This window comes from Peromyscus eremicus, chromosome 8b, assembly GCF_949786415.1.
Source record: "Peromyscus eremicus chromosome 8b, PerEre_H2_v1, whole genome shotgun sequence".
NCBI lineage: Eukaryota > Metazoa > Chordata > Mammalia > Rodentia > Cricetidae > Peromyscus > Peromyscus eremicus.
This window is the reverse complement of record NC_081424.1, coordinates 29,542,678-29,568,130: the sequence shown is the minus strand read 5'-3', so window position 1 is coordinate 29,568,130 and position 25,453 is coordinate 29,542,678. Positions and strand designations below refer to the sequence as shown.

The 25,453-nt window shown below is 36.5% G+C and overlaps 1 protein-coding gene across 1 annotated transcript in view; it reads right to left on the bottom strand.

The window, feature by feature from the left end:
• Window positions 1–25,453, bottom strand: part of Lama2 (laminin subunit alpha 2) — a 581,125-nt gene that overhangs the window by 80,720 nt on the left and 474,952 nt on the right. The window contains exon 41 of the mRNA XM_059272617.1: window positions 9,179–9,281. Coding sequence (XP_059128600.1) covers window positions 9,179–9,281 — 103 coding nt within the window. The remainder of the gene's footprint in view (window positions 1–9,178; window positions 9,282–25,453) is intronic.

The following is a 25,453-nucleotide window of genomic DNA, read 5'->3' as shown; positions in this document are numbered from 1 at the left end:
TATGGCACAACCCTGAAACCTTAGCACTGCAGAAGCTGAGGTCAGAAAATTGTACGTAAGTGGATATAAAATATACAGACCAAAAAACTGAAATATGTATCATCTACGATACACATTAGATCTTTGTCATAGAAAAAAAAGAAGAAAATGTTAAGTAATTCAGTTGAGTATTTTTTTTTACATCAATATGGCATGTTCATACAATAGTATAGATGATGCGGCCTTTAAAAAAGAATTATATGAGTATGTGTGGGTGTATAATGATCCTTAAAACTTTCCAATGAATAAAAAAGATACACTGTGGTGGTCTGGATGAGAATGGTTTCCATAGGCTCCCCTCCTTGAATGCTTGTTCTTCTTCTGGTGGAAATGTTTGAGAAGGATTGAGAGGAGTAACCTTGTTGGAGGATGTGCGTCACTGGGGGTAAGCTTTGAGATTTCAAAAGCCCACACCATTCCCAATGTCTCCCACTCTCTGCTATGGCTGTGTCTCATGGTGTGAGCTCCCAGCTACTGCTCCAGCACTATGATTGCCTGCTTGGCGACATGTCTGTCCATTCTGATGGTCATGGACTCTACCCCTCTGAAACTAAAGGGGTAAACAAACTATTTCTTTTATATGCTGCCTTGGTGTCTTATCACAGCAACAGAAAAGTAACTAAGGCATACACCATACAGATGATGATGTATATGCAATAATTTGGCAGGACAGAGGTTGGGAACTAGGTAGGAAAGAATATACTAGAAAATGTTGGTTGCACTTACAATAGTAACTAGGAATCAATGGAACAGCAATTGTCAGCTTCAAAAACAGGAAATCAAAACTTCTTAGTATATATCTAGCTGTACTAGTTTAATTTTTCTCTGTGTGTATACTGCTGTTCTTTGATTTTTAAAAAAGTACATTTAAGTGTAGGAAAAGTGTCGTCTTGGTAGCACTTGCCAACAGGAGGACTGTTCTTTTCATCATTCCCTGTACCCAGAGTGATGAGGTCAGAGGAGAATATGCTCCTCAGAAAGATTGCTTTAACTGGACTGTGCCTGCCCTCTCATGACTATGCATAGGGCTGTTTTAGGACCTGTGACAACAGCAAACAGCTGAAGAATCATCACCCTGTCCTCCATTGACCTTCTTCTGGAAAGCAGGTAAAAGGAAGGAAGCCTGAGAATTCTGAGCTTGTAGTGCTCTGGACATGAACAAGTACTGGATACACTAATGATCCACTCCAACGCACATAAAGGCTTTTTATAGGCAGCTCAATTAAACCACTGCCATAATCCACAGGCAGCCATGACCATAGTGCAGATTATGATAATATAATCACATCACCTTGTTTAAGGTGTTTCGCTTTATGATCCAAGACAAAGACCCAATCTTACAGAAAACAAAGCATAAACCAGCCCAGCAAAGCACATCTCTAAAACATCAATATGCTCATTTATGGCACTAATATATTACTATTTTCAATTTTGTTCTCTCAAATATACTTTCCAAGTAATTGAATTTTCTTCTCTGTCAATCACAGCTCATCTTTCCTTGAACAGTTCTGCTGTTTTCACTGCTGGCACTAAAATAAAGTTATTGAATGGTTACCAAAGCCTCCTTTGTGAAATAGGTCTAGTCTGGTGAGGAGGGCACCGTCTGTGGGGATTACCTGGGATTAAGGGGCTGCATTGTCACTGAGAACCCAGAGGTCTTCTTTTGTTAAGGAAATAGAACTGCAAACATTTCTTACTTTCCTGACTGAATTTGATTTTTCTACACGACAAATATTCAAATTCTCTAGCAAGCAAGATATTCATGTATAGTTTATTTTTTTTAAAAAGCCATTAATTTAAAGGGTATCGTTGGGTTTATACCATTTTCTGCATGCTTAGCAACGAACGGATGAAAAATTCTGTTTTTCAGAAGAAAGAGTAACTGAAGAAGATTTTCACTCATACCCTTCAAATTCTATTTTAAAACTATTATCTTCATCCTTTGCTTTTTATACTGGAAAATAAAAATATATATAAAATCCAAAATTAATGCATATACTCTGACTTCGGATCTTGATGTTTGAGTTGTTTGACTCTGGGTTCTTAACTTTTCGTTCTGACAATGCTCACTTATGGCTTTGTAGTTTATGGAACATCGTGAAGCAAGGTGAACATTTTGTAGCTTTGGCAATAGAATCGGGTAAGCAGCAGTTGAACACAATGAATTACAGATTCTGAGATGGAAGTCACAAGTACAGCAAGAAAGAGAAAGGCGAGTGTTGTTGGTTGTTTTTTACTCTTTTGGCTCTTTGGGGGTCTTGCACCCAGCTCCCAAATAAATACATGGAGGCTTGTTCTTTCTTATAAATGCCCAGCCTCAGCTTCACTTATTTCTGGTCAGTTTTCTTAACTTAAATTATCCTGTCTCTCTTTTGCCTCTGGGCTTTTATCTTTCTCTTTCCTATATAACTTTCTTTATTTCTTACTCCATGGCTTACTGTGTAGCTGGGTTACTGGCCCCTAGAGTCCTCTTGTCCTCCTTTTCTTGCTCCTTGATCTTTTCTTCCCAGATTTCTCCTCATATTTATTCTCTCTGCCTGCCAGCCCTGCCCATCCTTTCTCCTGCCTTGCTATCAGCCATTCAGCTCTTTATTAGACCATCAGGTGCTTTAGGCACACAAAGTAACACAGCTTCACAGAGTTAAACAAAGCAATATCAAAGAAGGCAACACATCTTTGCATCGTTAAACAAATATTCTACAGCATAAACAAATGTAACACATCTTAAAATAATACTCCACAACAGGTGGTTATGGCTATGTTGGCTTGAAAGGGAAGCTCTGTGAGACCTAGCGGAACCACAGCTTTGGCATGCCAAAGAATGCCTGTGGTCCAGCTTGAATTATAACACGGTGGAGGAAACAGAATCATTGATGGTAGAAAGAAACCCTTATGTAAGTCGTTTAACTTTGGAGTACAAGAGGAAGACATAAGCTGGATGGTATGGGCCTGCCTTTTCCTAACCACGGAAAAACAATGTCCAGTCACAGTAGCTGCATCTTTCTCTGTCTTCTTTCTGAAGGCTGCATCTAACATGCCTCAAGGTCTTTCTCTCTCTCCCCTTCTTTCTCTCTCTCTCTCTCTTTCTCTCTCTCATCATGTTAATGTAGAAGACTATGTTCCATGCATGAACTGGATAAAGATGGAGCTCATGAAGTGAGGAGGAGCTGAAGCAACCCACAGGCAGAGAATGAGGACATGCCAATGCAACTGTCTTCATTGCAAGCACAGTGATTCATACTCACATTAGACAGTTCTAGCCAAAAGGAGGCTCCCGGGGCAGGGTAGGAAACAACTTCTACATCAGTGCTTTCTCAGGTTTCCCATGTTCCCGAGACAGTGCCGGTGGGTCCTCTATACCTGTTCTTGAGCTCAAGATAGTTTAGGTCCTCTGAATTTCCTTTTGCTGTTCTCTGAGGTAGGATGCGTGGAGAATACAGGGATGTATCTGACATGAAGTATTTAGGAGCGAGTATTTAGTATTGTTGCTTGGGCCAAGACTAAGGGAAACACCTCCATGTAAAAACAGATGGTCTCTTCGCTTGCTTGATTGACTACGTGTAGTAGCGAATAACAACCGAAGCAGGGGGAACTTCTGACTCAGGGTTCTTTGCTCTTATTTATTTCAGAGGTTAAGTGATTTTTGCAAAACAACAAACAAGGTTTCAAAATTAAATAATACCAAAAGACTTTGAGTAAGTGTAGTAACCTAGTGTCTCAGGCCTTTTAAAGTTCACCTCTCCCTAAAGTCATTCGCTTCAAAGTCTTTGTGGCTGTTCCTGCTAGAATGTACTTTTTAACATACTCGAATATACTTATAAAACTATTTATTGAGGCTGCCAACATATAAACTCATTTCTACATGTCATCGTTCTTTTGTAAGGTCTTGCTTCCTTATATGTCATGCATATACCTTCTTCTAGCATAGCCAATTCTTTAGTTAAACCAATGCAAATATTTTACAGTTCTTGATCATTGGTTTCGTTTATTAATTTTTTATTTGTATTGTTTGATTCACTGTGTTGGAAGTTGAACACAGAATCTCATGCACTAGGCAACACCTTATCACACAGGAGAGAGGGCTATAAAACATGATTATTAATAATATAAAGTTCAAAATTGAAATGTTGGCCAGAGAAGCTAGCACAAACTCTTGATAGCCTGATCTTCCTTTAAAGATCTAAGGCAACCTGCAAAGATTTAGCTTATGTTAACTGAAGTAATGAATCTGTTTTTCATCAATCTTTTAGAACTTTCTTTCCTTATCTATGTAGAAGATAATGTTAAAAAGGGTATATTAGCCACATTGATCTTAGCAGAAGTTGTTTTTCCAGAATCAATACTGACCAAGTCCATTATACCATTTTATATATATATATATATATATATATATATATATATATATATACCATTATATATATATTGCACTGAATTAGATATATTAATCTGTAACCTACATTCTATTTTTATAATTCCTCAGATATATGGGACCTTCAAGATGTATATTTGCTGTGTTGTCAATCAATTGTCATGATAAATCAGAGAGAAGGCTGAGATCAGATCTTCTGCATGGTAGACCACCCCTGTGCCACAATGCTTCCTCAACCAAGTACAGAATATCAAATGAGTCACACAGCAATCTTAGTCTAGTTTGTGAGTTGTTCATTTTTCCCCCATGATTAAAAATATGTCTTTTAAATATAAGGTGTTTATTGCAGTTTCTTATGCTATTTTGATCTCATAAGGTGTTTATTGCAGTTTCTTATGCTATTTTGATCTTTGAACATATATATGTACATATATATGTTCATTTTACATTATATACAAAGCACTCATTGATGAATCAGAAAGCATCCAAATTAGGACTTCTAGAAATGGGTACAGTGAGTGAGAGGCCCCAAATAGCTATTAGCTACAATTGCTATGTTCTTCCTCCCACTAGAGGATCATACCCCTTCTGACAGGAGAGAAGAGGTATGTGTCTAGAGATGGGTTCTCTAAATGTTTAAGATGTGGAGGTAGAGGTAGTTCTTTCTGCACCTAGATTAATAAAACTAAATGGCAAGATTTGAGATCCATATTGTATTCCTGATTGAAAGCCTGTAGGTTTGTTTTGGGTTAGTCAGCAAGGAAATGGAATTTGAAAGCCTTTAAGTAGGACAAGTTTCTCTGATTTCATACAAGCGCCACCATCCTTTGAGTTATCAGGAAGTTGAAGGTGTTGTGTTTATCTCTACTATGTCTAAACTGATTGGTAAATTCTGTTGCACCTCCTGGAATCCTAGATTCTGGTTTTGAATATGAGACCAAGACCAGTAATTTCCAGGTAGGACACCCATTTGTAATATGCAGGCCCCTGTCTCTGGCTAAGATGGCACTAATGAACTTCGTGAAGGTTTTCTGACAAAATGAGGCGGAGACTTGCCAGCCAAGTCTCACTCTCAAGGAACATCATTCCCATCGCCACTGCCTCCATGTTGCTACTATTTTGTTGTTTTTCCCCCTAACATGACTCCATCTCAGTCCTATTCTCTTGATTTTCACTGTTCACATCCAAAGCAGTGAACAAAAGTCTGTACAAGGAATTAGCAACATTAATGGGAAAAGATGAGACAGAATGGTGGCCAGAGGACACAGACTCAATCCCATCTACATATTGCCATATCTCTGTCAATGGAACAGGTTTTGTTAGCCTTTCATACATGCACATATGGAAAAACTGATGCAGGCAAGTGGTAGTATATGAACTCAAAAAGGAGATAACTTTAATAGTATAAGAATTATTTAATCAAATTAGACTCCTATGTCATAGTTAACAGGGCTACGGTATTCCTATCCATTAACAAGGGCATAAATATATAATGAAATAAAATAAAATCTTTTTCTAATATAAAATAGTAACAGAATCTCAAAAGGTAAGTATTGCAAATGTACCACCTCTATTGTCTCAACATTTTTCTGATACACTTGTTTGGACTACATGCCTGAGAACTTGAGGCATCATAGTAGTACAGAAAGAAGGTATAAATAAACTGGAGTGATACATGTTAATGGTGGGAACACAGTTTTGCCCTGTTCCATATATTGCACAGTACTGTAGATCTAGGAATTCTCAGATTTATTATTAATATATTTATTATTCTTGAACTTAGAATAACTCTTTTATTTCATGTCAACAATTAGAGGCAAACCAGGAAGTGAATAAAACTGAAAAGTGATTCCAATGAGGTGAGGTACATAATATCTTAGCATTCACACGGTTTCTGCACCATCAACTACTTCATTCTTTACCCCGTACATATTCTATGAGAACCCCAACTGACTCTTTTATTGACAAAACTCCTTGTTCCTCTGTAAAGCGGTATCCACCTAGTGGCATTAATTCATCTTCTGACCCTTTCAGTCATCGGTTTGTCCTGCAGCTCAAATCTATCAACAAAATGATTTTTATCTCCACACAGACATTCAACTAGTGCACTGCAGTCTACCTTCAAGGCTCAACCATGTGCAAGGGCAAACTCACTTTTAACAGATGTATATTCAAAAATTAAAAAGCAAAACAAATTGCTCCTGGCAAGTTCAGACTCCCTCAAGGCAAGGACAGCATAAAAATGGCAGGGAGCAGCAATAAGTCATTTGTGACCAGAGTACAGGAACAAACCGAGCTGGACTGACTTGAACAAGCAACAAATTAGAAATATGGAGGGCATGCTGGCCCCACCATTTTTATTCCTTCTAACTCCAGGCGCCACAGAGAGAGAAATGACTAAATCTCTATTTTAATAGCTGCTGTCAGGAGTTTTGCTCTGCAGGGCCCATTTCAGCAGTTCCTCGTGGTAATATATGGCATTTCCCTGATTAACGGCCATTTTATAACCTGTGTAATTGGCCACAAATCAGGAGAATGTCATAACGTAGCAAGAAAACATTCCCATCTCCGTCATGGCCTTGGCTTGGTTTTCTGTGGGAATTATTGCTTGAGTAGTTTGTGGGTTTTCATTACTTTAAATAATGTACTACCTGAAGTACAAAAAAAAAAAAGACATTTAAACTAATGAACATTTCTCTCTCCTAACCCTGTCTACCACCCCAATCCTCAGATTTTTTTTCAAGTGAAACAAAAATGAAATTGTGTCCTTTTATGTGTAGTATTAGGATTTAGGGGAAACAGAGTCAAGAACAGGATTGGAACCAGTGTAAAGTAAGTAAAGCTCTCAGTTTAGGAATGAGATCTGAATGAGCACCCCAAAACTCAGTACTCAAAATAGAAGTATTTTCATAGAATATATACATATATTGGAGAGAGGGTCTCATGTAGTCTAGGCTAGCCTCAAGCTTACTATGTAACCAAGGATGACTTTGAACTTCTGATCCTCCTGCCTCTACCTCTCCAGTGCTGAGATGACAGGCACGCACAACCACACTCAGTGTATGAGGATCTAGGGACTGAATCCAGGGTGTCATGTGAAATAGGCAAGTGGTAGTTACCACTAGTCACCCAAACTTTTGTAACATTAAATTAAAACAAAGAAAATTCATGAAGAATAATATGTCAACTGTTTGAATAAAGGCAGAGTCTGGCTCTATATTTGTACACAAACTTCAATGCCCTGAGTGAAATTCTAGCCTCCAGCATGGGTGTTAGATAGGAAAGTGTGGCTGCAAAAGAATTGGAGCAATTCTATTTGGACAGTAAGAAAACTGTGCATGGCTCTGTACAGTCATTCTTCTGCTGCAGTGGAGATGCCATTGCCACAGAATTGTCACCAGGAACTTGTGTAATGCACAGTCCCAACCATTTTAGTATCGACGTGAGTTATAACAGAGATGGCTCCTGTAATTCCATATCCGTTGCTAAGAGAGTCCAAGATATTTTACTTTAAAGCATGCCAAATCTAGACTGTTTCAAACTTTATGTTTTCTAACACAAGTAAAACTCAATTTAAAAATCTATTGTCATTAACTTATAATTTATTATTTATTTAAAATCAGTAATTATTTTATAATTTGTGCTAGGCAGTATGTTATACATTATAAGTTCAATGTTAAAATATAACTTATGTCTTTTTTTGAGGAATATAAAATCCATACCAGAAATGGTTTGACAGGTCTGTTTATGAGAAAGATTGAACATGCAGGTTAAGTGTGAATTAGATATTTCATTATTTCTTAGGGAAGATATCTTAGTAAAGATTGTTTTTATTTTTTTCAGAGACTTACAGTTATTTAATTATTGATTGATTGAGTGAGTGAATGAGTGAGTGAAGAACTAGGGATGGAGCCTAGGATCTTGTGTACAGTACGTGAATCCTCTATCAGTGAGCCATGTCCCCAAGGACTTATGTAGTCTGGCCTGATCTTGAATTTGCCATCCTTTTCCCCTTTCTACCTAGCATCCATAATGCTGCGGAACTAAACTGTGGTGCTCTGTTATAAGGTGCTTAGCAGAAGAAATACAGAATGAGCAAATTTAAGGAGATGGAATAACACTTTGAACACAGGCCACCATGGAATGACAGCATTGTGAGGGTCCATGTGTAGCAACATTTGGGAGGTGGATGCAAGCCAAATGACCCTAAGGCATGAGACTAGAGAAACAGGAAAAAAGTATTGAGAAACAGGTGATACTTCAATGAAATGATAGATACAATAGCTTACATCAATAACAACTATGTTTATGAACATTAATAATATATCAGAGTAGAAATTGTCTTGTGCACTTTTATGTTTTCAATCAAGAAGAAAATACATGACTATTTTGTAAATATTGAAAGACTTCAGAACCTATTGACAAAATTAAAGATTTCACTAACACATTTATGCCAAAACCTCATGGTTCATTTTTTACTTGAATTTTATTTCTGAAACCATATCAAATGGAGTTTGGCAGGCTAAAGTTTTATCACACTGAAAATTTCTGTTTTAGATAGGTGGAGCAACACTGTAGAAACTCAGTTAAAACTATGAAATTTTGCTCGGTGAAGCTTGAAGACTAAGTGTCATCAGGCCTGTGAGAAAGGTCACTTGTATTATATATATAAGTCATGGCTCACAGTTTCATTTTTTAATAGTATGGTGTAGTATCCTCGCATTGTAATGCTATTAACCTTAACATAATAGAAACAATGGCCACACTAACCTTTCACATCATTTGCTAACTTCTTGGCCTCATTGAGGATCCTGAAGCTTTTCTGAAGGGAGCCTTTGGCATCCTCCTTTAATAATCCCTGAGGACTTGTTGCCTGTGAACAGAAGAAAAGGTGTCACATATTAAACCATAGAGAAGTAGGGCCTAGAAGGCAGCAGATACACAGAGCTTACGGTAAGCACTATGGATTTAGAGTCGCAGATTTTCAATGCATATTTGATGACCGGAAGCTGTTTACTGTGTGGGTTGAGAAGTGTTGGAGCAGAAACCTTCCGACTGTACTATTCAGACAGGTAGAGAAAGTGGGGCTTCTGAGGTGCTCGGGAGTCCAAAAATGAAAGCTGGAAATGTTGCAGCCGCATCATCTGTCAGTAGCCAGGGCAAATTAAGAACTAAAAACATCCATTGACTTCACCTCTCATCATATTTTATCTTTAGAGGATGACCAGAAAGCCCTTCCTACATTCTCAGTGTTGAAATGGAAACAAAAACGAATCCCTTTTTAAACACAGCTCTAAGTACCACTGCAAAACATGAACTTCTAATTGAAAATCTTAGAACCCAGGGATCTCTAGGCAATATGCATTAGCTCAGGATTAGATATGAACAGAGTGGCACAAAGATAAGAGAACTGGAAAGGGATCACTTAACTTCCTGTCTAGTTATCCATTTAGATAGTGTTTGCTTTTTAGAAGTCATTGCATAATGCATATATACCAAGAGGTAAATCAAATAGGATCTTACATGTACATTTTAAATGGGAAAATATTTCAGAGTACAAGAGTTGAAGAATTTTAACTGCTCATGGTTACATTTATCTATCTGAATTTGGCTTACTCTAGACACGACACCCTCCAAAGTCACTTGCAGTGTCCTAGTAAATACAGTTTTTCGGTTGTGGGTTGTGCTGTTTCAGCACAAAACTAGGGAAGATGACAGAACGCGGTGGTGCTACAGTCCAATTTGTTTTCATGTGTTATCCAAGTTTTTATTTAAGTACTTGATTGATCAAGAGTCAGATCAATGATACAATATTAAGATCTGTAGCAAAGTATGTGATAGAATCATATGCATAAAAAAAATGGGAAAGGTGCACTGAAAAGCCCGCTTTGGACCAGAATTCTATGGAATTTTTGGAAAGAGGGGTTCTTAGATCCAGGTCTTATCTTGCGAACTGATTTAGTAACACCACTCAAGTATCATTTATCTTGGAAAACAGAAGTGCAAAACTGAATTGTGCTTAGGGTAAAGAGAATGTGGCAAATATGTGCAGTGGAATTTTATGTAGCTGTAGAGAAAAATGAGATCATGAAATTTGTAAGAAAATCGATGGCCGAGGAAATCAGTATGATAAGTGAAATAAGTTAGACTCAGAGGACAAATGTAACATGCTTTCTCTCATATGTGGATCCTGTATATATATATATATATATATATATATATATATATATATATATATATATATATACACATACACATATATATGTATATATACGTATATATATGTGTGTGCATAAAAAAACATATACAATATATATGTATACACACACACACACACACCCATATATATATGGGTGTGTGTGTGTGTGTGTATGTGTAATGAAACTAGAGAGAAGATACATGAGATACACAACCTAAAGAGAAAGAGAGTAAGGAAAGCAGAGGGTAGTGAAAGTATATGGCATGAAAGAGGAAGTGGATTATTGGTAGAATAAAGGGACCAGCTCGAGAAAGGGGAGAGGATTGGGCAGGGAAACAGAAGACAAAGAAGAACGGAGTAGATATGAAAATGCTACACTGAAACCCATGACTGTGTGTGCTCACTTGAAAATTAGCAAAGAACCACGGAAAAGAAAAAGCAAGTGAGTTATGGTGGCACAACAGGTAGGGTATGCTGAAATAGGAGAGCAGGGAGGGTACGAGCTGCAGGCCAGCCTGGGCTACAGCTTCTTTAAAGAAATAAAATTAACATAAATATAATGAACTGAATTCCATGGACTTGACTAAAATTCCATGTGCTTTACTAAAAGAGAGCAAGCCTCAGACCATTTGACCAGGTTCTATATTTATTAAAGTGTACATATCATTATTTGCCTGATTCTAAGTTTTCTGAATCAAAACAGATTAAAGATAGGCTATTACAAAGAGAAACCTTGTGATAATTAGCTAAGGAGACATAAAAACAACAGAACTGACAGCTGACAATCTCTTTGACAATGGAGAACAAGACAAGAAAGCTAACCAGGAGAGAACATTTCTAAAGCTTAGGAATCAAGACAATCGGGAGAGGGTCTATGACCACACCACCCTGAACACACGTGATCTTGTCTAATTAATCTCTAAAACTAAGCAGGGTTGGGGCCTGGTTAGTACTTGGATGGGAGAGAATCTGGAGACAGGTAAAATGTATGGGGGTAGAGTAGTTCTTGGGAGAGGAGAATATTATTGTAGTAAGATATCAGACTGATAATGGTGATCCTGCATCATGAAGACAATATGGGTCATTCACAATTTATAGAAAACTTGGAAAAAGAAAAGAAACTAGGGAAAAATAAGAACATTGTTTCTACACTCAGAGAGAGAGAGAGAGAGAGAGAGAGAGAGAGAGAGAGAGAGAGAGCGAGCGAGCATGTGTGGAGGCTGAGGTTGGAATACAACTTCTGGTGATATAGATGTCTTCCCTAAGTGGTGTTACCATTTGCCTTTGAGTACAGTCTCTCATGGGCTTTGAACTCCCCGAGTAGAGTTAGGCTGGCTGGTCAGACCTCTAGGAGTCATCAGTATCCACTTCCTCAACATTGGGAATACAAGCAATGCTTAGCTAAGCTAAGGTTTTTTTTTTTTTTTTTTTTTTTTTTGGTTTTTCGAGACAGGGTTTCTCTGTAGCTTTGAGCCTTTCCTGGAACTCACTTGGTAGCCCAGGCTGGCCTCGAACTCATAGAGATCCACCTGGCTCTGCCTACCAAGTGCTGGGATTAAAGGCGTGTACCACCACCACCCGGCTCTAGCTAAGGTTTTTAATGTTGATTCTAGGGCTCCAGCTCAGGTCCTTCTGCATAGACTGAGGCAAGCTTAACATTTTGACACACATACGACCTTGAAACCACTATCAACAATAAAAGTAGCAAATACACTAGCATTTCATTTTATTCTCTTCCTATTCACTCCATCCATATCTACTCCCACATCTTCCTTCCATTTCTAAGCATTTGACATATTTCCAACATTATGTTTGCAAATTACACAATCTTCTATAAATTTAATGATGTAGTACAGCCTTTAAAAAATCTAGCTTCTTACATTGGATGCATTTGGACATTCCTCTGTGCTGTGTATCAATATTTGATTGCAACTGGTTTCACTACATGGATATACCTCATACCTAATGGTTATTGGAATTTTTTTCAGCCCTGTGTATCCTAAATAGAGCTTCTTTGATCATTCCTGTGTGATGTTTTATATTAACATGTTTTCATTTCCCTAGGAGTAAACACCCTGAAGTTGAAAGATTGGATCACATGTATACAGGTAAATGATTGAGAGTTTAAGAAATTACCACCAGACCAACAAAGTATTTAAATTATTTTAAATCCCCATCAATAGGATGTTCTATTTCTGTACATTCTTTCCAACACATCCTCACTACTTTGAAAACTTTGACATCCTAATAAGTGGGCGTTTTGCTTTTAGTTTCAATTTTTCTGTTGATGCACCATGCTAAGCATCCTTTTGTGTGTTTATTGGCTATTTTCTTTGGTGAAGAACCTGTTTAAATCTTATTTGTTTTAGAGGCAGGGTCTCATGTAGCCCAGACTAGCCTAGAAATCAGTATGAAGCCAGGATTGACTTTGAACTCCTGATCCTCTTGCCACTATGTCCCAAGTGCTGGGATTACAGATACTCATGTTGTTTAAATTTGTTCAATTTTTTATTGAGTTATTTGTTCTTATTCAGGTGTGAAGGATATTAACATGTTCCTGATAAAAGTCTTTGGTCAGATATGTAATTTTGTAAAAGATTTTACTATTTTGGGGATTTGAATTTTTTATTTTATTAAAATTAGTTTATTAAAGGCAACATCTCTAAACTTTAATGAAATCTGTTTATCATTTTTCCCATGTTAAGTATCAGGCTTTTGGCATTGTGTCCTAAGAATCTTCTTCCCCTAAGATCACAAATAGTTCTTTTACAGTTTAAACTCTTAATATTTTTGTAATTTATCCATAGGTCTATAGTGTTTTGGGAGTTACTTTTGGAATATGGTATAAGATATTTTTAACACAAATATCCAATTCTTGTATGTGTATTTATTGACTTGACATGAATTACTATTGTACATTGGACCATGTAGTCTTGGTGTATCTCTACTCTGTTTTAGTGACCTACTTATTAATATTGACCAACACCACATTGTCTACACATCACAGCTTTATAGAAAGCCTTGAAGTCCAATTCAGTAATGTGTCATTGTTTTGTTGTTCTCAGTGAATTCTTCAAAAGATGTGTCAATTTCTAAAGAATAAAAGCTAGCCAGGTTTTATTAGGATTTTTTTCAATGTATATCCCAATGTGACTAAAATTGTCAGCATACAAATTTTGGATTTTCTGATCCATAGACATTATATATATCTTGATTACTCAGCTTTTCTTTATTTATTTCAAGAATATTTAGTTTCTGGGCACTTTGAACTTTTATAAACTTTATTTCTATCATCATTATTGATGCTATTGTCCATTTTAACATCAACTTCCAACAACTTCCTTGTTGACAGAATCTACAAGTGATTGACTTTGTATATTTTTGCCATACTTTTTAACATTGATCAATCTGTTTATCATTTCTAGTAACATTTTTACAGGTCATAATGGCTATTACACTTAGACACCATGAACATGATTGTACATTGCTTTCAGGATGGGTGAATTTTATTTCCTGTTTTCCTGTCTATTGAGCTGGCTGTGGTCTGCAGTATGATATTGAATGAAAGTCACAAGAATAGGCATCCTTTCCCTTTTCCTGAACTAGGAAGAAAACTTTGAAACATTTTACTCTGAAGTATGATGCTAGTGGAAGGGTCTTCTTTTATGCAACAGACCTTCTTAGCTGGTAGGTGGAGAAGTTCTCTTAGTCACAGTATGCTGAGAATATTTTTAAGAAATGACTTTGGATATGCTGCTTTTCATTTCTTTAATTAATATTTTAAAACATATTGTTTGAGTTTTCAAATTTACCTATTTTGTTCCTGTAATTAACCTCACTTATAAACATTGTATAATACTTTTAGTGAATAGTTGGATTTGATAAAATTTCATCAAGAACTTTTACATATGCTTTCACGAAGAAAATCAGTCTATACTTTTGTTTTTATTTAATGACGTTGCCTGGTATTTGTATAACAGTAATAATAGGCTGATAAAATGGTGTGCATGTGTGTGTGTGGTGTGCATGTGTGCAGTGTGTGTGTGTGTGTGTGTGTGTGTGTGTGTGTGTGTGTTTAAACTACAAATCTGATTCTCTCTTGATTGCAAAACTATTCTAATTATTTGTTTATTTGTAGGTGAATTTGAACAGTTTATAATTTGTAAAAAAAAATTATCTATTCCAATAAAATTACTGGATTATTGGCACAGCCTCACTTAAATGTATCCTGAGTTTCTTTTCCTTTCTGGAGAAGGTACAGTGACGTCATATCTTTTATTGCCGGCACTGATGATTATTAATCTGGCTGGATGGCTATTACCTTTCTATGCTCCCGCTCACATTGCACCTTTTGTCCTGTAGCAAGTCTGCATCCTTTCTGGCTGATTTCCTTACTGCCAGTGGGTTTTGTTTTGTTTCTTCCTTCAATTTTGCCTTTTAAAATATCTTATGCCCTTTTATTCCAACCATCTTATTTTTCATGAATTTTAGGAAGCTAGGAATTTCTCTAGAGCTGTCGTTTACTATTCCTCACTGACATGTAAGGAGATAAGTGATGTATGAAGGCATGCAGGGGATATAGCAGAAGAAGTGTCGGGAAGGCAGAGAAGCAGGGGATCTTGATGCAGGGATGAGTGAACAAGTATTTCTGTTCCATGGGCCTGTGGAGTGTGTGGACTTACCATAAAGTAAAACTGTTAGAATGACCTTTCCATAACATTTGAAGTCAGATTAGGGATATTGGGAAATGAACAACTGGAACCATTAACAGTTTCAGAGTTGGCGAGTAGGATCATTGCTATAATGAAAGACACTGAAATGAGCAGTTACAGGAGGGAAGGAGCCCTAAGTTGGCCATTGTAATAGGCCTGTGGAGTTGAGAGGTTTAGATTTACAAAATGTAGAGAAATTAAAAAAAAAGGCCTTAATGTTTTCAGACAATCTTCAAAATATTAAACAGCTGATGGCATGCAACTGTCAGTTACAAGCAATCTGCCAAGACCCAGGTTGGAAAGACAGGCTTTCATATGATAAGGGAATGGGAAACACTAACATCTTAGGGATGAGCAGAACTGTTTCGACTCATTGGAATTTGGAGAGACCCTTTCCAACATTGCTTAGTAAGTTACTGGAGCACAGCAACAGAACCAAGACAGGTGATGAAGCAACATTCTCCAAGCTAATTATACCTCATACATATTCATGAGCATCACATCTGAGTTTCTGAGCTGTGTCTACAGCATATGTGAAATCCAAGTGAGAGTCTCAGAGTTGAAAGATACTGTGTTTCTTGCTTTTAAAGATTGTATCTTTATAAATCTGCTCTTTTGTTCTCTCTGAGTGTATGGTTATATATGTGTGTGTGTATGTATACACATAATTATATAAAATTTGCTGTCATTTAAAATAGAATTTATTTCATGTAGGTGTCTATATGAATTATATATTCATAGTTACTTAATATGAAGTTTAAGAGTTTAAGACAAAGTAGTAAATATATTTAAAAATTGAAATGATAAACTTTGTAAAGATTTAATCAAGGGTTAAATGCATTAACTGCATTTTGATGTTAGTTTTATCTCCTTTGTTAGAAGTGTGTAGTAACTCATATTGAAACAAAATATTATGAATACAAAATTAACTTATTTGCTTGTGAACACAATGGTCACTCCTGTTTATCCAAAATGGGAAGACAGCAGTTTTTCCTGATGGAACTGGAGTGGAGGAGACAGACAGATTCAAACATCACCATTGAAGAACAAATGATCTTTGCCACTAGGGATCAGAAGCATGTCACCAAGAGTTTGTTTGTCAGGGAAGGAGGAAGAGGGATGGGAATGTGAAGGGAACCCTGAAGGTAAGTTACGATTTGTCAAGTAGGTAAACTGCCTTAGTGATTTATTTTTTGAAAGCTTAAACGTTGTTTATATTGTTTTCTGTATTAGACGTTTATGATGTTCCCTAAATAAATTTATTAGAGATAAATTTTCTGAGTTTGTTGGAAGTGTTGGCTATTTGAATACATGCAGAACACTCATTTTTATTTTTTAATGGGAAGTAGTACTGACAGTGCTATTCTGTTTATGAAATAACTAATTTTAGAAGACAAATTACACACAAAAGGGGAAATGTGCCAAGATAATACGCTAACTTACATGATTTTAAATTTAAAATCTTTTCAATAAAGAAAACTATTTAAAATGTAAAAGTCATGTGCAATGTTGGTAATTAGGTGCGATATGTTTACATAAAATATGGAAAGAGGAAATTATATTCTTTGTGATGTTAGACTACCGAGAAAAATTAAGAGTAATGTACTGTTTATAATGAATTATCAGAAAGAAATGAGGGAATCTACTATTATAAATACTTTAAAAGACATAATTTTTGAGAATATTGTTAAAATTTTTTTTGAAGTTAGCTACTATATAAAGCTACAAATCAGTTTCACTGAAAAGACACTCTTATGAAAAAGTATTACCACAAGAAGTATGGACAGACAGACAACAGCATTATAAAGTAATCATTTGTGGTTAGTGGGACTGCACACTTTTACACTGTTCCCTCTTCCTTGCCTGTATTTCATATTTTTTATAAAATACACATGAATTGTCTTCACACTAATATTGTAAAGATTGTATCCATTTAAGGAAATCACTATGTATCAATTTAAACATAGTTTTTTTTTAAACTAAATTTTTCTTCTTGAACTTCAATTTAACATCATTAGTGTATGTGTGTATGCTCGATGTATGTTCGATGTGAGTGCAGGTCCACACATGTCATGACTCACAAGTGGGTGTCAGAGGACAGCCGGAGTCGGTGTCTCCTTCCACTGTGAGACCCACGAGTTGAACTCGGGTCCTCAAGCTTGCATGACAAACACTTCTACCTGCTGAACCATCTGGCTGGCCCGAATAGCACATTTTTAAAGAACTAGTAACTAAAAAGGAAGAGTGGGTTAAAAATCAGTTAAGAAATAACTCCAAGAGATTTCTATGATCAGAGCAAAGTGATACATTTTAGATTCCTGGATACATCACATCGTGGATTCTAGGATGTAGAGAGACTGGGTGAGTCCTTGTGAAGACTAAAAGCAACAGAATACACACAGATTGGGGGGGAGGGAAATCTCTAGGATTGCTTCTGGGAATCTGAGTTCATGATTGACTTTTTAGCTTGATGGGAACACTAGAAAACCCATCTAAATGGAGAACTCAAAATATAATAGGATCTGATAAATATTTTGTCAAATGTCTCAAGAAATTAAAACATAAGAGTACATCAGAATGGCTTTTCTCCAGTCCCACCATCACTTTTGCTCATCTGAATGCCACAGCTTACTGTCACCGTGGCAGGTCCTGGGATGGCTATACCTTAGCTAATATTTGATGCTGTCAATTTTTAAATATACCCATTTTGGGGTCATGAAATAGCACTGGCTTTTCTGTTTCCAATAGGTAATTATGTAGTCATTGACCTAAGTGTGTGTATCATGTATAAAGAAAATTAACCAGGTCCTGGTGGTATAACGAAGCTGGTTTTCACACACAGACTTAGTATGGACTGTGAGCCTTAGATCCTCACTGACATTTTCGTGTTTGCTGTTGTGGAAAACGTTTGGTTCTCAGATATGATGCCAACTCACTAACGAAGATGAGCAAATGCTGTTCACCAGTTTCACTGACACACTCAACTGTCACATCAAGTGTGGATTTCTATTATTTTCCCATCAACATTACATGGGTCTAATTCCTAAAATTGTAGAAATTCATGGAAAGACCCAGTTATTGTTTTAATGACTATTATGTTACTATTGAGGGAATAAAAACAATACCATCCCCCCAAAAAAAACAAACAAGGCCTGTTTTATAAATGTATGCAGCATGGCTTACACCATACAATATTTGGACTATCATCACTTACACAATTATTTCTGTAGAAAATACCACAAAATCACCATACTCGTCTTCTTTATGTGTTGTGTTTCATCCAGTTATAGAAACAAAATTTAAATAAGATGTACTGAACAGAACATGTGACCACAATTCTAAACAAGCACTCATTAGCAAAGCCTTAGTGCTTAATCACATAACTACAAGATTCACATTAATTCACTGTCTTACAGTGAATCAGAAGAATCTTGTCAACATAGATTTCAGAAATGCATAAAGCAAAGAATAAATTATTAGGGATAGTAGTAACAAAAGAAAATAATAAATGAGAGAATAACACAAGGAGAAACAGAATAAAATAAAGAAAATGAATAGATTCTATAGGGAATATTCAGCATTATTTTTTTATCAGTAAGACAAGTAATGAAAAATAAATATTCCTGGTTTGATAACAGACAAGAATTTCATTCATCTTTATTTATCCTATGTTTAATAGTGCTATTTACTCATAAATTTTAGTAGATTCACAACAAAAATGAATTTAATGTTAATGAGCAATGAAAATATAAACATGTTTAATATCTCAAATAAAAAGTACTTTATAAAGCACTTATGCATACCATAACTTTTTTGATATATGGTATGAAATGATGGTCTATAATTGTAGAGTGATCTTTAAGTCATATAAAAATTAAATTCTAAAGCTGGAGGACACTAAATCAGCCCATGCAACCCAGTATTTTTCTCCCAGTGGAATGCCATGAACCCATAAAAATGAAGGAAATCCCCTTGTGATGGTATGAATGAACATGCAGGATACTGCCTTAGAAATATTAGCCAGGCATAAACAGACAAAAGCTACTTGATCTCACCACTGTGTGACATCTAGTATGGGCCTTACAGAGGTAGACTGGTCATGATTAGAGATGTGATTGAAGATGAATGGGGAGATGTAGGTTAAAGGATATCATTACATTTGATAGGAGGGATGAGCTCTCCACCTGTCCACAGGGGAACTGTAGTTGATGATAGCCTATTGTACTCTCTAGAGGTACTGTGAAGGGGATGTATCTGCTCTTACCCTAAGGTAGTAACACTTTTATTATTACCTAGTTGTAGTCATTCCATGATGCATATGAACTTCCAAGCATCATGCTACACATGATAAAATGTAAGTCAATTAAATTTTAAACAAAAATCAGGGCACTTATAGATATTAATAATAACCTGTCTGAAAAAGAACCAAAACAAAACAAAATTAACAAATGAAGAAATCAAAGCCCCAAACCAATTCTACTTCCTAAGGGATAAAGAAAAAAAAATAAGGAGAAAAATAAAAGAAAGTCTCAGGAAAATAGCCATGAAAATGAAAGCTCTGTATACTAAAAGCTGTAAAATATTGATAAAATAAATTTAAAAGTATACAAGTAAGCAAAGATGCCCTGCTTCCTTGGATTGGGAGAGTAAAACAACCATATTTCCAAAGCTGATATACAGTTTGAATGCAATGCCTACCAAAATTCCAGTGACATCTTCCACAGATACAGAAAAAATACTGAAAGAGTTTTTCATGGGTGTATGATTGATTCTCCTGAATAACCTAAGAAGTCTTGAACAGACAGAATAAAGTTGAAGTCATTATATTCAGGGCAATAGTAATCAAAGTATTAAGATACCAGAGAGAAAACTGGAACACAGACAAGGAACAAGGTAGGGTTCTCAGAAACAAACCCACACACTGGTGGTCAGCGGAGCTTTGTCAAATGGCCTGAGAATACACAACAGGGAAAGTACAATCTCTTCAAGAAAAATATTGTGATAACTAGTTAGCCATACATAAAAAATGAGAGTAGATTTTATCTTACATCATGTAGAAAAAAAATCATTGCAAAACGGATTTGCAAAGGATCTTATGTGATTTGTCTGCCAAGGACTCATGTCTGGGAAGGTTGCTCTATATCAGTGGTTCTCAACCTGTGGGCTATGACCCCTTGGGGTCATATACCAGATATTCTGCAAATCAGATACTTACACTGTGGTCCATAACTATAATAAAATTACAGTGATGAAGTAGCAATGAAATGATTTTATGATTGGGGGTCACCACAACATAAGGAACTGTATTAAGGGTCACAGCATTATGAAGGTTGAGAATAGCTGGTTTTTATAATATTATTGAGTTGATTAGACAATTAAGAGATAGGGCCCTGTGCATGATATACATATGTGAAACTGTTAAAGGATTAAAACAATAAACCTTAAAACAGAGGTGGGAAGTCATCAAAAATGCTGCTTCAGAAGGAGTTAGCATTTTGTTGTGGGATTCAGTGATTTCTTACAAAAGACTGATATGAAAGAACAAGCTGTACCCCTCTTCAACTGCTTTTGTCTTTAACATATGATCTCATTCTCTTACACATGTTCCCACCAAGAAGCCAGAAGCTCATTGAGCCTTAGGACACTGTCTTTATGATGCCATCTAATTTGGGAATTTCAGTCTCCAAAGTTGTGAATAAATAAAACTCATTTCTTTATATATTTCTTGGCCTTGGCTATTTCATTACAATAACAGAGAATGAACTTACTGGTGATTAAAACATAAATAGAAACGAAGTTATAAAATAATTGCGGAAAACATAAAGGAAGAATTCTGCACAAGTGGCCCACTTGATTTTTTTAAATATGTAAAAGCACAGGTGTGAAAACAAAACCAGACAAAGGAGAGAACATCAAACTAAAAATCTTCTATGAAAAAAGGAAGCAACTAACAAAATTTATTGAATGGGAGGAAATATTTGCAAACCATACATCTGATAAAGAAGTAGTACAAAATAAAGGAGCTCAAATGTCCAAATAATAAGAAAAATAACAAATGAAAAGGAACAAAGAACTGGGGTGTGTCTCAGAAGAAGGGCAGCAGTTTTATGTAAAGAATAGGTAGTAGTATCATTAACCATCAGGGGAATGCAAAGTTAAAAACATAAGCTATTACCTCACACTTACTAGAATTGAATTAAAAATGCATGTTACATATATGTGTTTTAGTTTTCAATTAAAAATAATAAAACTTAAAGTGAAATTGTAAGTTCTAAAAACTGCATGTACTATAGACATCATGTAGGACATTTAGACGCATAGAGATATTCAGATGTGAGCTCAAACTAAAGGCAGACAGAGAGAGAGGAGGAAGAGAGATATTTCTTTGTAGTTTTCTTCTCTGCTCAACTTCCCTATATGTTGTGTCAATATAACTGTTTCATTAATTCTTAAAAATCTGTATCATAACTGCTCTCTATATTTCTAGTTCCATTGTTTGTGTTTGGACATGGAGGATGCATCTGGTGTTTAATAGTCACTAATTGTATACAAGGCATAAGAGGGACATCTGGTGTTTAGTAGTCACTAACTGTATACAAGGTACTACCCATGTGAAAATCACAAAATACTGTGTAAAATTAACGATTCAGGGTAATTTTTGGTATTCAAATTTTTGTTCACTAAGGAGTCTGTTGACAGCATTAATCTAGAGACGCTGCGTTCAGGGATAAGAAAAGAAGACATAAAACACTGTCGTTACTAGTCAGAAAAGGAAGAGAGAGGAGCCACTGGAGAAGATTTCTTGGAATGAGAGAATGTCAGACCTGCCTAGATCTACATGGAAAATGCAGATGCTGGGGTACCACTCCAAGCGTCCATCCTAGGGCTAAGAGAAAAGATCTGATTAGTGCCCAGTGCCATATGTGCCCTGGCATATTGAGTTAAGCAGGGTGCTTTTCCTACTCAGACCATAAGCAGTGGACAATTAAAGACCCTCAAAATATTTTTTGCAATGGAAAAAGTAAAATGTAGAGTTATATATACATATATAGTCACTCAACATAAATTTTGAATTTTCACCAAAGGAGTGGTCATTCTTTCCAAGATAGTACCGAGACTACAGTTCAGGTCACTAGGGAATAGCAGTAGGATGGAGGTCTATGGAGAAGAAGATCAAAGAAGCCATCACTCAGCAGAGGAATCTTCCCTTCTGCAGGATGGACACTGTGATGACTTAAATAAAAAGGCCCCCCATAGACCCATAAAGAGTGGCAGTATTAGGAGGTCTTTTTGGAGTAGGTGTGGCTTTATTAGAGAAGGTTTGTTACTAGCAGGTGGGATTTGAGGTCTCAGAAGCTTAAGCCTGGCCGGCATGTGACTGTCACTTCCTGATGCTTGTGGACCAGATGTAGAATTCTCAGTGCCTTCTCCAGCACTTTGTCTGCCTGCATGCTGCCATGCTTCCTGTCAGGATGATAACAGGATAACTAAACCTGTGAAACTGTAAGCCAGACCCAATGAAATGTTTTTCCTTTATAAGAGTTGCCGTGGTCATGGCATCTCTTCATAACAATAGAAACCCTAATTAAAATAGGCACTCTTCTCTACCCATATCAACATAGCTCTGTGGGTGTTTCTTGTTCCCTCGTTGTCTACAGTTCTTTCTTACAGTCCTCATACAGAGGAGAATAAAGTGGGGCAGGAATTCACAGGATCTGGAACACATCAGCACACAGAAACAAGCGGGGAGATCGAGGATCAGAGTCTGCCATGAGAACAAAATAACACTGCTATCTATTTTTCCCTCCTGCAGAGTACCCTGTCCCCCAATCCTGGGGAACTAACAATCAGAGAGTGTCCTTTAGGGAAAGCCAATGGCTTGTGAGAAAAGGTTTCTTCATTCTCTTAGAACAGCTATGGGTAGAGATAAAAATCTAAGTATTACTTACAATGACAATGTGATTAAAATGACAGAAGTTGAGAGAAGGAGCAAAGAAGTGAGCAAAAGGGATGGATGAAAGTGCCCAGGACATCATCCTCCATCATCTTATGGATGCGGGATCCACCAGTATGAACAGGAAAAAACACTGTTAGGATGTCTGCAGCACTTAGAAAGCAAACAATAAAGTATCTGATCTTGGGTGAATGAAATCTGGGGTATCATATGCTGTAAGTGAGCCATGACTCACTCATCACAGTGGCATTAAAATGATAGCACCAAGAGATAAAAGAGAAGAAACATTTAAAGGTGCTAGAAGCGGTAGCTCCCAAGGGTGTGAGCTCAGAAGTGAGAAATGTGAGGTCTGGAGGAACTGTAGTTTGAAATGATCAGACCCCTCTTAAAATGTACAGCTATGCAAACACATGCGCATCATGTGTTTACAGGAAATAAGAAACTTTGCTTCTAGATCCATTTTAGTCTTACTTTCCTAATTAAAAAAAATTAAGACCGATCTTATGGTCCTATTTTAATTTTTTTTCTCTTTTTTTCTTTAATTAAACCACTTAACTAGATGATAGTTTAAACATACAGGGGAGAAGAGAAATGTAGACGTGTGCATTCTCCTTCTCCACATCAGAAGCAGGATCTTTCTGATCTATTCATCCAGAGCTCTCAGTTCTCTATGTTTCGATACAGTTCATAATATTTTATTTAAAGTTCCTCATTTCTATTTAAAGGATTGGCATATACATAAAAAAAGAAAAGAAGGAAAGAAGGAAGGAGGGAAAGAAGGAAGGGAGGGGAGAGAGAGAGAGAGAGAGAGAGAGAGAGAGAGAGAGGGGGGGGGGGAAGGAGGGAGGGAGGGAGAGAGAGAGAGAGAGAGAGAGAGAGAGAGAGAGAGAGAGAGAGAGAGAGAGAGAGAGAGAGAACCTCTTCTCTCCGGAGTTGGAAAAATGGCTTAGGTCAAGAGCACATACTGCTCTTGCAGAGGATCCCAGCAACCATGCTAGGCAACTCCCAAGCTCCTTGTAAACCCAACTCCAGAGCATCCTTTTCTAGTCTCTGTAGGTGCCTGCACATATATATCTTACATTCACAGAGACACAGACATATACATACAAAGGAAAATAAAAATCTTAAAACCAACAAAAATTACTGTTTGACATAGAATTTTGCACTCAAGATTTTTTTTTCAGTTTTATAAAATAAGTTGGAGACACTTGCCTTCTATTCCTGTGCTTTGGGATATTTTATTTCTGGGGTCCTTGAATTGATGGGAGATGTTATCATTTGACTGTAGGTAGGTTGTGAACTACTGATGTAATTTATTTGATAGAAATCTTTTGAAGTCATTGGTCTTGTTTTAGAAAAAAAAATTGCTCTAGATTTATTCGCCACTACACCTGAGTATTTAGAATAATCTGAATAAAGCTGCTGGGGATTCTAGTGTATACATGTTGAGTTTTGAATCTGCATGGTCTCAAGCAGCTATGAGCTGTTCATTCCTAATCCTGCTCCTGTGTCTGCTCAATACTCCCTGCCTTCTCTGTTTATGAGCCCATTTGTTTGAAGAATCAGCTTTCTATTTTGTTAATTCTAATGTTTTTTCTATGTCATTAATTTCTGCTTTTATGTTTATTTCTTCTTTCATACTTTTTAAATGCCTTGAATAAAGTTTTAGATTTAATTAGTTTCTTCTCTATCTTTTCCCAACATCTTCCGGTAATTATCAGTTTATTTGCACTTTATAATTTGTCAAGTTATTTTTTGCCATGTTAAGTATTTAGTGATTTCAAAGTATTCTGTGTCTTTTGACTCTTGAAATATTTGGAAGTATGTTTTACATCCTGAACTTTGATTTATTTGTCTTTTGTCTATGTGTGGATGCTTGTATGTATACCATGTGTGTATTCCTGGTAAATGTGGAGGCCAAAAGCAGCCCTTGGACCCTCTGGAATTACAGACAGTTGTGAGCTGCCATGTAGGTGCTGAGAATAGAACTTATGCAAGAGCAGCCAGTATTCTTAACTACTGAGCCGTGTCTCTAGCCCTATGATGAACTTGTTTTACATCATTTTTGTCAGTTTCTAATTTTACTGTCCATGATGACAGTCTGCGGCCTGGATGTCTTCAGATCATCATGTGTTTCTGGTACAATCTTTGAGCTCCACTTCATGGTCCTTTTTTGTTGT